General features: G+C 43.3%; 1 protein-coding gene across 12 annotated transcripts in view; it reads left to right on the top strand.

The window, feature by feature from the left end:
• The first annotated feature begins 1,033 nt into the window (after window positions 1-1,033).
• The window catches only part of Birc6 (baculoviral IAP repeat containing 6), a 184,665-nt gene continuing 173,215 nt past the window's right edge, over window positions 1,034-12,483 (top strand). For 6 of the 12 annotated variants that reach the window (XM_060364460.1, XM_060364471.1, XM_060364432.1 and 3 more), the window contains exon 1: window positions 1,085-1,537. In XM_060364460.1, coding sequence (XP_060220443.1) covers window positions 1,207-1,537 — 331 coding nt within the window. In that variant the 5' untranslated portion in view covers window positions 1,085-1,206. Of the gene's footprint in view, window positions 1,538-12,483 lie in introns of all 12 variants that reach the window. The other 6 variants (XM_060364456.1, XM_060364450.1, XM_060364452.1 and 3 more) reach the window with 4 other exon arrangements.

The raw sequence follows: 12,483 nt of genomic DNA, 5'->3' as shown, positions 1-12,483 counted from the left end.
CAGGAATGAATGAAGGTAGGTTCATAATTTTTTTTTTTCCTGATAGGATTTAATGTAGCTCAAACTGACCACAAACTCCCTTTATTAGAGGATGACCTTGATTTCTTGGCCGCTTGTCTAATTATGTGTTTTTGTCAATACTCGAGTGAGGGTATGTGCCAACAGAGTACATAAGAGGGTGTCGGCTCCCTTGGAGCTGGAGTGACAGTGCTGAGGCAACACTAGTGCGGGGAACTAACTCAGCGCAGGCTTGCCTCAAATTTGCAGCTTTCCTTTGGCTGGGAAGAGCTTCACACTGGGATTCCAGGCATGTGGGGATCACACCCAGGTACCGTTACACTGTAACTCCAAGTGACTGAGTAACTGTTTCAATCGGATGATTACTAAGTTGACTACCTCTCCAAACCACCTCCTCATGTAAATTCTTTGCAGTAAGGTACACTAGGCTGAACTGTAATGTTTCCAGCACCTAATTTGCGTGCATTTCTGTTTAACAAAAGATTTGGAACTAGCGCAGAGTCAGTTCCAGATCGCTTCTTCCTGAGGCTCCTTCGAGGGTGCACGGATCCGAGGCCTGCTTCCGGATCCGCCGCCCCAACCTCCGCGCACGCGCTGGGAACCGCCGGAGACTCAGCCGCCCTCGCCACAAAGGGGCTTTTGGGCGTACCAAACTGGTCGCGCGGGGCCAGGCCTGTCTAGCGGAAATACACAGGGCCCGGCGCCACCCTCCCTGCCACGCGCCGGGCGGAACTCCCGCCGCCGCCACTCCCGGGGCGCGCAGGAAGAAATTGGGACGTTGAGGACGCACGGCTGGCCGAAGCAGCGGTGCGTGGCACGCGCGAGCCGCACCGCGCATGCTCCGCGCACCGAGTTCCCGGCCCCGCCCCTTCTTCCTGTGAGGCCCGCCTCTCCGGCCCTGCGGGCCCTTCTGCGCATGCTCACATCCCCAGGTCCCGCCCCTGCCCCGCCTTCTCTGTTCCCCCTCCAGTTCTGCGTCAGCCTCCCTGGGCACTCGACCCTTCGGACTCTCCCGCGCATGCTCCGCCCCCTGGGCTCCTGCCCCTCTTTTGGTGCGGCCTTCTTTCCCCTCCCCCGCCAATTCACAGCCCGCCTGGCCTGGCCGGCCCGGCAGCCGACGTTCCCCGTGCGTGCGGGCGCTTGACTTCACTTCCGGCTAACGCGCTCCGCTTTGCCCCCTGGCCCCGGATGGTGACTGGCTGTGGTGCTGCACCTCCCGGGACTGTCACTGAGCCGCTTCCCAGTGTGATTGTGCTAAGCGCAGGCCGGAAGATGGCGGCTGCGGCTGCGGAGGCCTCGGGCCCGAGCTGCTCCTCCGCGGCGGCGGCGGGGGCGGGGGCGGCCGGGGTCTCCGAGTGGCTGGTGCTACGGGACGGCTGCATGCGCTGCGACGCCGACGGGCTGCACAGCCTCTCCTACCACCCGGCGCTCAACGCCATCCTGGCCGTCACCAGCCGCGGGACCATCAAAGTCATCGACGGCACGTCCGGGGCCACCCTTCAGGCCTCGGCGCTCAGCGGTGAGCGGGGCACGCCGGGCGGGGGCTGGGCCGGCCGCGGGCGGGGTCCGGCCGTCGGGAACCTGGGCGAGGAAGCCGCCCAGCCCCGGGGTTCGGCCACCGCACGGCAGCGGGGAGCGGGATGGCACGGAGGCCCGGAAGCTATGGCCGAGGACCTTCGGACTCTCTGAAAGCAGCAGCGTTTGGCGGCCAGAGCCCTGTTTGATGGGGTGCACTGCGAGTCTTTTGCTTTCCGGGCCTTTTGCGTCTGGACCGGCCTGGACCTGTGGGAGAGATGGGGGGGGGGGCGGCTCAGTGGTCGGCGCCGGAGAGGGTCGGGCCCTTGTTGAGCTCCTGGATGATGTTTTGGGCCAGTTCCGAGATGGACCAGAGGGAAAGGGCTGGTAGACTTGGTTGTGGCGGGAGAGGTGGGTGGCCGGAGGCAAGGGGCGGGAAGCTGTCGCGCCCTCCTTTCCTGGGGAATAGCGGCTCGCCGGCTGTTCTCAGGTCCCGCAGGTGTGGGTTCTTCCGAGAGCTGAGCGTCCGGATGAAGGTGGGCTGTGGTGGGGGCGGGGAGGGAAGTTGGAGGGGAAGGCCAGCTGCCTGAACTGTTGCGTGTTGGACTTGCGGGACTCCCGGAGTGCAAAGGTTATTCCCGGTCCCCGGTCTCTGGGTTCCCACTCTTCCAGTGTCAAGAGGCCTAGGCCCTTTGTGATCAGGTGAAACTTGAGGCTCTTTCAGCTTGTTTTACCTACCATAGAGAGCTAGAAATTGGTAGTTGGAAAGATGTCTGAATCTTCACCTTGGAGGGAGACCACTTCTCTGGGTGATGAAAAACGTTGATTGAGGAGTAGGACTTTCAGGATGCATCAGGTCAAAGCTCATTCAGTGGACAGACTGGAGTGTTTAGAGATTTTCTTAGCTAATTTATTTGCTGAGATGACATTCCATTTGTGGACAAATGGTGCCTTAATTTTGACGTTAAAGGTTAAAATGGAGAAGTTCATGAAATAGTGGGTTTTAAACTCAGTCACAGAGATAAATTGTATCTAAGTGCATTTAGCCAAATGGAAGTAGTTATTTATGTGGTCTACGAATTCACTTTGTGTTATTTTACACAGACATACAAGGATAAGCTTACTGTGTGAGTAAGGCATAAGGATAAATGGTAATTGAGGAATACAAAGGTGAAATTAGAGACGTTAATTTTTGTTGACTTGTGTATGAACTGGCTATGTATAGTTACAACATGTAAACCTGTAATATATTTAAGAGATGTCTAAGAGAAAGTTTCAGGTGGTAGGCTCGTAAATTTCCCTTTTCTTGCCTTAGGTAAATGACAAGACAGATGGCCCCGATGTAGCAATGCTTACTTACTGCACCTTGGACATAACAGGTTATTACTATGTCTGAGAGTGAGATGTTCACAGTTGCCTTTTAAAAAAAATCTCATTTAAAATAGTTTAAATACAGAAAGGACTTAATACAAATGGTCATGTATTCCCCAACTTGGCATAAGAAATAAGACATTGCGAATATAGACGGTTACCCTGGCTCCTGAGCTGTGTTTTACTGACCCATTTTTCTCCCTTTCTCATAAATACTACCTTAAATTTGATTTTATTACTTTCATACATGACTATACTTTTAACCGATTATCTAATATTTTCACAATTTCTAATTTAGAATTAGGGTATTTTTTTCTTTTATTGGTTGGTTCCTTTGTTTTGTTTGCTTTAAACAGGAAATCACTATGTAGAGCTGGCTGGCCTCAAACTTGAAATCCATCTGTGTCTGTCTCCAGAGTGCTAGGATAAAGGGAGTGAGCCATCAGTACAGGCTTGGATGTCCTTTTCTTTATTTTATTTTTATTTATGTATATGAATGGGTCTGTTTGAGTGTTTGTCATGAGTGTGCAGACATAGAGGTAAAAGAGGTTATGGATCCCCTGGAGCTGTACAGAACCTTGTGAATTTCTTGACTTGGGTGTTGAGACTGGAGCTCTGGTCCTCTGGAAAAGGCTCGCTTAAAGGATGAGCCTTTTCTCCAGCCCAGGTGTTAGGATTTCTACAGAAAGTTTTATTAACTGAAGTACAGATGTTTTAGACAGTTTAATTGGATGTATTTGTGTCTCGTGGCCATGTTCCAAGATAATGTGTGTCAGGGTTTGTTTGTTAGAATGGTTTTATATTTACCTGCCATACACAGGGAATACTCACCTTAGCTCAGCAGTTAAAAGCATTGCTGCTCTTCCAGAGTTCAATTCCCAGCACCCACATGGCAGCTCACGACTATCTGTAATTCCAGTTCCAGGAGATCTGGCACCCTTACACGGACATGTAATCAAAACACTAATGCACATGAAAAATAAATTTGAAAAAAAAATGTAGATGGGGCTGGAGAGAGATGGCTTAGTGGTTAAGAGCACTTGCTGCTTTTCCAAAGGATCTGAGTTAGGTTCCCAGTACCTGGCAACTTAGAGCTGCCTATAATTCTGTCTGAGGGTACCTGAATATAGCCTCGCTTCCCTCTCTCTCAGGATTAGGAAGATTGAGAACCAGTGATCTAGAGTAAACCAATCAAATAAAATATAGTCGGGGTAGAAGCACATGATACACATTACATATATGAAAATGTCAAACCCATCAGTGTGTACAGGGGACATACACTAAAACAACAAACAATAACCTAGCAGACAGAATGGGCCAACTGATAAGAGCACACCAGCAAGCCTGAGAGCATAAATTCAATCCCTGGAGCACACACAGAACCACGGGACCAACGCCTGAAAGTTGTCCTCTGACCTCCACATGTATGGTGGTATATGAGTGTGTTCGTTCTCTCTCTCTCTCTCACATACACACACAGATAAAAATATTCATAGGGAAGTTTAGGGCTAACAGAAAAGGACTATAGGAAACACTTGGAAGTAATAGTAGATCAGTTCTGAAACATTTTACATACGAGAACTTAAGTTTACAAGAACTAAAGTTTCTTATGAATAATGCTTAGTAGAGACTGTAGGATATTTGTATGTAATTGTTCAGATGATGGAGATAGGAATGCTGTATTCCATGTTTAACCTGGAATATGTAGGTATTTTGTGGCTAACAGTTCTAAGAAATAGCGAATAGGTACTGTTAGTGACCAAGGCCCTAATGTAGCTCCTTTTTTTAATCCAAGGGAAGTGAACTACCTACCTTCTTTTCTGTACTAGAGAAAGATGTCTTTGAGGGGATTAACAATTGGGTAACCATATGGAATTTTATTGGGTGACGGTAGTAAAACTGGGATTCAGTTTGTAGAGTTGAGGGTAGCTTGTTAGTATAGATCAGAAATGAAAGAATTGGAGCAGGATTTACATGTATTTATTCAGTTTGGGTTTAAATTGGTAATAATTTTTATTATTTTATCTTTTTCAACACAGGATCTTTCTGTGTAGCCCTGGCTATCCTGGAAGTCACTCTGTAGACCAGGGTGGCTTAGAACTTGGAGATTGCCTGCCTTCCCTCTACCTCCTGAGTGTGGTGATAATTTTTAAACTGTCTCTTGATCAATGTTTTCAAATAAATAATCTGTATTTGATATAAAGTGCTTATAAATATACTTTTTATTAGATTAAGAGTTGTCAGGAGGGCTGGAGAGATGGCTCAGATGTTAAGAGCACTGACTGCTCTTCCAAAGGTCCTAAGTTCAATTCCCAGCATCCGCATGGTGGCTCACAGCCATCTATAATGAGATCTGGTGTCCTCTTCTGTCATGCAGGTGTACATGCAGATAGAACCTTGTATACATAATAAATAAATAAATCTTAAAAAAAAAGAGTTGTCAGGATATACAGGGTTAGACAAGTATTTTGTTTCCTTTTAGAGTATTTAAGAGTAAATATCTTCAGGGCGGTGGTGACCCACGCCTTTAATCCCAGCACTTGGGAGGCAGAGGCAGGTGGATCTCTGTGAGTTCGAGGCCAGTCTGGTCTGCTATACAGAGAAGCCCTGTCTCAAAAAGAGAGAGAGCGTGAGTGCGCACACACATAAAGAGCTAATATTTTCCTGGTCTACAGAGTAAGTTTCAGGGCTACATAGAGGAATCCTATCTTGAAACCCCTCCTCAAAAAAAAAAAAAAAAAAAAAAAAGTTGTTATTTTGGGAAGATAATTATGGTGCCTTTAACCCCAGCACTCAGGCAGAGTGTGTATACACACACACACACACACACACACACACACCTGTAAGTTTCAATACAGCTTGGTCTACAGTGTAAGTCCCAGTCCAGCCAGGGACTTTGTAGAATCTATTTTTTTTTTAAGTTATTATTTTGGGGGCTGGAGAGATGGTCCAGAAGTTAACAGCAGGTGCCTCTCAGAGGACCCAGGTATAGATCCCAGCTGGTGGCTTACAACTATCCCTAAATATATTTTTTGTGCTGTGGGCTGTGGACACATGTGGTCACTTACATTCATGTGGGCAAAACACTCATAAAAAAAGTTTGGGTTTTGGAGAGTCTGACTGATAATTTATTAACATTCAGTGGCCCTCCATGTGCTCTCCTCCAGTCTTCAGCCATATCTAGTTTGTTTTGTGAAGTGGATTTACTTAATTTTCTTTCTTTCTTTTTTTTTTTTTCCTGTTGTTTTCATGACAGGGTTTCTCTGCGTGTAGCCCTGGCTATCCTCACTCTGTACCCCAGGGTGGCTTCAGACTCTGAGATCTGCCTACCTCTGCCTCCCACGTGCTGATATCAGTGGCATACACCACCTCTGCCCAGCTAATTTTATTATAGTACTTTCGCTCTTGCTTGGAATGCACCAATTTCCTCCAGGTAACTAGGTAGGTTAATTTTAATCTCACTCAGGTTTTTGTCTGGTTTTGTTTAGTGTCAGAGTCTTACTTTAGTCCAGGCTTCCCAGTGTTGGGGTTACAAGTGTATCTACTATGCCCTTCCCTTACTCAGGATTTAAGACCTAGAGCATATCTTAATTTGGAGATCCTGTTAGTCAGAAATGAACTCCCAAGTACATATTATCCTATTTATGTTCATTTCAGTAAGTTGGCAGCTCACTCCTGTTGTTTTGAATATTTAAATATTGTTTTTTTAGTTTTTATAAAGTTACAGTCTTTATTTTTATATATGTGTATGTACCTGTATGAACTTATATGTACCATGCGCGTGCAGGTGCCTTTGGAGGTAATAGGTTTTCTAGTCCCTGAAACTATAGTTACAGGCATTTGTGAACCTGATGAGTGAGGGTGCTAGGAACTTGGGTCTTCTTCAGGCACAGTAAGCACTCCTGACCGCTAAGCCATTGTACCAGCCCCTTTTCAGCTTCCTTTCTTTCTTTCTTTCTTTCTTTCTTTCTCTCTCTTTCTTTCTTTCTCTCTCTCTCTCTCTCTCTTTCTTTCTTTCTTTCCTTCCTTTCTTTCCTTTCTTTCTTTTTTTTTTTTTTTGAGACAGTGTCTTACTCTTTCATTTTGACTGGCCTGGAATTAACTTTGTGGACCATGCTGGCCTCAGACTCAGAGAGATCTGCCTGCTTTTGCCTCCCCTGTGCTGGGATTAAAGGTATGTGCCACTACTTCTAGCCCAAATAAAATACTTTAAAGAAATTAAGTCACTAAACATCTTTAGGTTGTGTTAGAGGTCACTCTTGGTGTTGACCATCTGTGGGTTTGGACATAATGTCATGTACTTACTGTTACACTATCATAAAGCACTGTGTTAAAGTATTCTGCTCTGCCTTATCCTTCCTTTTTTCCCCCTTGTATACCTATTGATTTTTTTAATTAAATTTTTATTTTTTTATATTAATTACAGTTTATTCACTTTGTATCCCAGCTGTAGCCCCTTCCTTCATTCCCTCCTGATCCCCTCCCTCCCTCATTTCCTCCCATGCTCCTCCCCCAGTCCACTGATAGGGGAGGTCCTCCTACCTTTCCATCTGACTTTAGCGTATCAGGTCTCATCAGGACTGGCTGCCTTGTCTTCCTCTGTGGCCTGGTAAGGCTGTTCCCCACTTAGGGAGAGGTGATCAAAGAGGCAGCCACTGAGTTCATGTCAGAGACAGCCCCTGTTCCTCTTACTAGGGAACACACTTGGACACTGAGCTGCCAAGGGCTATATCTGAGCAGGGGTTCTAGGATATCTCCATGAATGGTCCTTGGTTGGAGTTTCAGTCTCAGAAGTAAGACACCTAAGCCCAGATATTTTGGTTCTGTTGCTCTCCTTGTGGAGCTCCTGTCCCCTCCAGGTCTTCCTATTGATCTTTTTACTGCTAACACACGAATTCCTTTTTCACAATGTTATAGTTGCCATCATGCAGATTCAGATTGGGCTACTTCCATCTCTTTTTCATAATTTGATAGCTCATTTCTTTTTTTTAGACTTGAGTTTTTGTAGCCCAGGCTGGCCTTGAACTTATTAATCATCTTAGTGTGCGTGTGTGCGCACGTGCTCAAGTGCTGCCACAGCTAGCTGATAGCTCATTTCTTTTTAGCATCTACTGGTATTTCATCGTCTGAATGTCAGTTTGTCTCTCTGTTAATTTTCAGAATATTGCTAGCTTCCATGTTTTGGGTATTACAAATGAAGTTGTGGTAAAAATACGTGCTTTGTGTGTAAGATCTGTGCATGGGTCTTTAGTCCATTTGGGTCAGCTTAAGGAGCTGATGCTGGATAGGATGGGGAAAGTATGACTCTTCCAGGCAACTCTCTCCCCAAGTGATTATGTTATTTGTATTCTCAGCCGCAAAGAATGACTTTTCATGATTCATATTCTGACCCACCTTTGGTGATGGTATACTGTTTTGTATTTTGGTCATTCTGATCCTGGCTCTCTATCTTGGTGGTTTCTTTTTCTTTTTTCAAGAAAGGGTTTCATGTTACCTAAGGAGGCTTCAGCTTGTTAGTGTAGAGACTGGAGCTCCTGATGCTTCTACCTGACAAGTGCTATTAGGCCTTGCTCAGTCTTGGTGTTTTGTTTTGTTTTTCCCCTCCCTCCTTTCTTTATTTTTTTCTTCATTCTTTTTGGATACAGTGTATCATTGGCTGGCCTGGAACAGCTATGAGTTGATACTGGCTTCAAACTCAGATCCACCTGCCTGTCTCTAGCTCCCTAGTGCTGGTATCAAAGGAATGCCCAGCATCCATCTCCACTTTTGTTTTAACTTGCAGTTCTCCAATGATTCATGATGTTTAACATAATTTCATTTGCTCAGTTGACACTCTTTTTTTTTTGTGTGTGTTTATTTGCTGACTTTGTATCTCCTACCCCCTTCTCCTATCAGGGGATAAGCCCATGAACCTAGGGCTTTGCCCATGCTGGACAGGTACTTCACCACTGAGCGATCCCCAAGACCATGACTGGATTTTAAAAACCAAAACTAAGCCGCGTGCTGTGGTGCATGCCTATAATTCCAGCACTCGGGAGGCAGAGGCAGGTGAACCTCTGAGTTCAAGGTCAGCCTGGTCTACAAATCGAGTCCCGGACAGTCAAGATTTCACAGAGAAATCCTGTCTCAAAAAAAAAAAAAAAAAAAAAAAAAAAACAACATAAAAAAAAAAGAAACACAAAAACTAAGCTAAAATTACATATACTACTTGTCCAACTCATTTATGTTTACTAGTCATTTTTGACTCAGGGACTTTTAGTGTAATGGGGAGTAAGGTGTTTCATCTAAGTGACTTTGTAACCTTGACTAAATTACTTAACATTTCTTTCCCAATTCCTTCATTTGCAAGGTGGTGGTAATGATGGTTTTAATTGTGAGGATTTAAGCTCTTGTGCCTGTATATAGGGCTTAGAACAGACTCCTTACCATTAAGTACTAAAACAACAAACACCACAAAAAAATACTCTTCATTTTTAACGCACTTTCAGTTGCAATCCTTGTAAATAGCAGGTTTTTTTGTTTGTTTGCCGAAGGCCTTTTCATTCTCTTTAAGACTTCTAAACTTCTCTGAAAATTTGAACTATTTTCCTGATTTACCACTTTGTACTGTCTTGCACAGTTCATCTAGTTTTTGCCTTGTAAGGATATAGTTAATTATGAACGTATCTTTTAGTGTTCGTGATTTTTTTCTCTTGTTCAGTGAAATAGCACCCCCATTAACAGTATATTCTGTATTGATTATTTACCTGTTTATTAGAGGATATTCAGACACCGCTTTATTTGTCAGGGTTTTTAATTTCAGCCACTTGAATCTCCTGAATCTTAATTCGGTGGTTGTGAAGATTAAGTGGTCAGAACCTAAATGCGTCAAACATCTAGTAGATACTGAGTGAATGAATACCTATTTTCTTGTGTCTTTTGAGTCTTTAGTATTATTATGCTTCTCTTGATTATTTAAAAAAATGTTTACTAGCTTAACTTTTAGGCCTACAAGATAGATGTCATTCAAATGTAGATGGAAATATGAATGTGGTAACTTCATACTTTGTATTTTGATAAACATCTACTTTCTTTTTGTTCCCTCCACCTCCTACCAATCTTGATTCCTTGCTCATGTAGGCATGTGTTCTACCAGTAAGTTTTTTTTTTTTAAAGATGTATTTAATTTACATATGAATGCTCTATCTGCGCTTATACCTGCACACTAGAAGAGGGCACCAAATCACATTATAGATGGTTGTGAGCAATCATGTGGTTGCCAGGAATTGAACTCAGACAGTGCTCTTAGCCACCGAGCTGTCTCTCCAGCCCTACCAGTAAGCTTTTATTTCTAGACCTGAATAAATACTTCTTTTGGGGAAAGATTTATTTTAATTTTATGTGTTGTATATGAGTGTTTTGCCTGTTGTGCACCATGTATGTACAGTTCCTGAGTAGGCCATGAGAGGGCGTTGGAATCACTGGAATTGGAGCTGCAGATGGTTCTGACCGACCATGTTGATGCTGGAAACTGAATCCAAGTCTCCGACAAGAGTGGCAAGTGGGTCTAACTGCTGAGACATCTTTGTCACCCCTGATAAATATCTTTTAAGTATATTGGTAAGGCTACGTATCAACAGAGTTAAGGCTGTTGTATAACTAGTTCTGTCTGTATACAAATTATTCAAGTAGTGTGTGTTGATATTTGTGATATATATATATATATATATATTTGTGTATGTGTGTGTGTGGATATTAGTCAGTGGTTATGGATACCTGTCTGTCTATCTATGTCTGATCTCTTAAATTTCCAAAGTGGGTTTTAGATCTGTGTTACAGGGAAAGGAAAGAAAATGGCCTACACAGTATTTGTAGCTAAACGTTTCTGAGACTCTGGTATCTTGAGAATGAAATATGTAGCTCTATTGGTGCTGAACTCAGAGCTCAGTCTGCTTCTGCTTTCCCCACTGCCTGACCTTGAGAATATTTTTCTTCTTACCAGGTAGACAGAACTTGGAGAAAATTGTGCTAGTCAGGCATGGTGGCACTGGGAGGCAGAGGCAGGAACTCTGTGAGTTCCAGGACAACCTCATCTAGATAGTGAGCTCTGGTCTACGTAGTGAGTTCCAGGATAGCCAGGGCTACTTACAGAGACCCTGATTAAAACAAACAAACAAATAGGAAAGAAATAAAGGAAAGAAAATGATGCAGTGTTTGTAAATCAGAAAAAGATTTTTGTGCTGCACTCCAGCTTCTTTAAAGTTTAGATTGGGTGGGTTTTTTTTTTTTTTTTTTTTTTTTTTTGCCTTATATAGCTTTTGTTTTGCATCAGGTTTTGCCAATTCTAGGCAAGTACTTTACCACCGAGCTATAGCTTGAGCAAGGCTCTTGATTATTAACAGTTAATGTTTCTCACATTTAGTTGTGTGTGCATTTGGGTGTATTTGTGAGAGAGAGAGAGTACATTAATGCTACCATCCATGTGGAGGTCAGATGACAACTTTCAGGAGTGGGTACTGTCCTTTTGTGTGTGTTCCAGGGATTGAACTTAGGCTCAATTCCAGGCTGTATGTGCTCTTACTCTGTTGAAACATCTTGTCTGCCAGAATATTGTTTTTTTTTAAGAGTATATCCATTTTACACATTTTCATATATGTATATCATGTTCTTCAACCCTGACTATATTTCATTTGATTATTTTAATCTAGATAGTGGTTCTCAACCTTCCTGATGCTGTGACCCTTTCATATAGTTCCTCATGTTTTGGTGACCCCCAGCCATAAAATTATTTTCATTGCTACTTTATAACTTTAATTTTGCTACTGTTATGAATTGTAATGTAAATGTTTTCTGATTTTCTTAGGTGACTCCTGTGTGAAAGGGTTGGACCACTAAAGAGGTTTTGAACCACAGGTTGAGAACTGCTGTTTTAGATGCTATCCATCTTTATGCATATTTCTTTTTTACTTTACAGAAAAAAGGGTTTTAAGTATTGACCTTGAATAACTATGCAGGGGAGGATGACTTTGAATTCATCACTGTCCTGCATCTGCCTCCTGGGTACTGGGATTATAGGTTCTGTTTTTGTGCTGCTAAGGGTTCCTGCATGCTCTATCAACTAAGCTATTCTCGCAGCACCAATAACAATTCTTGATCAGAGTTGGAGTCCTTCTGAGAAAGTTTTGGAGCCTATTTAAAAATAACAAATTCTTCCAGTGATGGAAAATTTAAATGGTTGAAACCAGTTTTTAATTGTCTGACTAACTTGGTACATGAAGCCTTGCTACGTTCAGTTATTCTTCAAGAAATAAAAACCATGATGTAGACTTGAGGTTTTAGTAGCCCTTAGAAGATAGTTATCTTTTGGGTATATTTAAAGTATTTGTTTACTTTTGATTCCAGAAAAATCATTTAATTTCTTAATGTTTTTCCAAAATGGCTAAAATTGCAAGAAAAGCTAAGTGAATATTATCTGTAGGCATTTCATGCACTCCAGACAGTCTTTTGTAGCCTAGGTTCTCATCCTCATTTCCAGTTATCCAAGTAGGCTCTGAACAGTGGCTTTGGGGATGAAGAGAAGAGGACACTTAGGATGCTCGC

Source organism: Meriones unguiculatus, chromosome 1 (genome assembly GCF_030254825.1).
Source record: "Meriones unguiculatus strain TT.TT164.6M chromosome 1, Bangor_MerUng_6.1, whole genome shotgun sequence".
Lineage (NCBI taxonomy): Eukaryota > Metazoa > Chordata > Mammalia > Rodentia > Muridae > Meriones > Meriones unguiculatus.
This window is presented reverse-complemented; position numbering and strand designations above follow the sequence as displayed.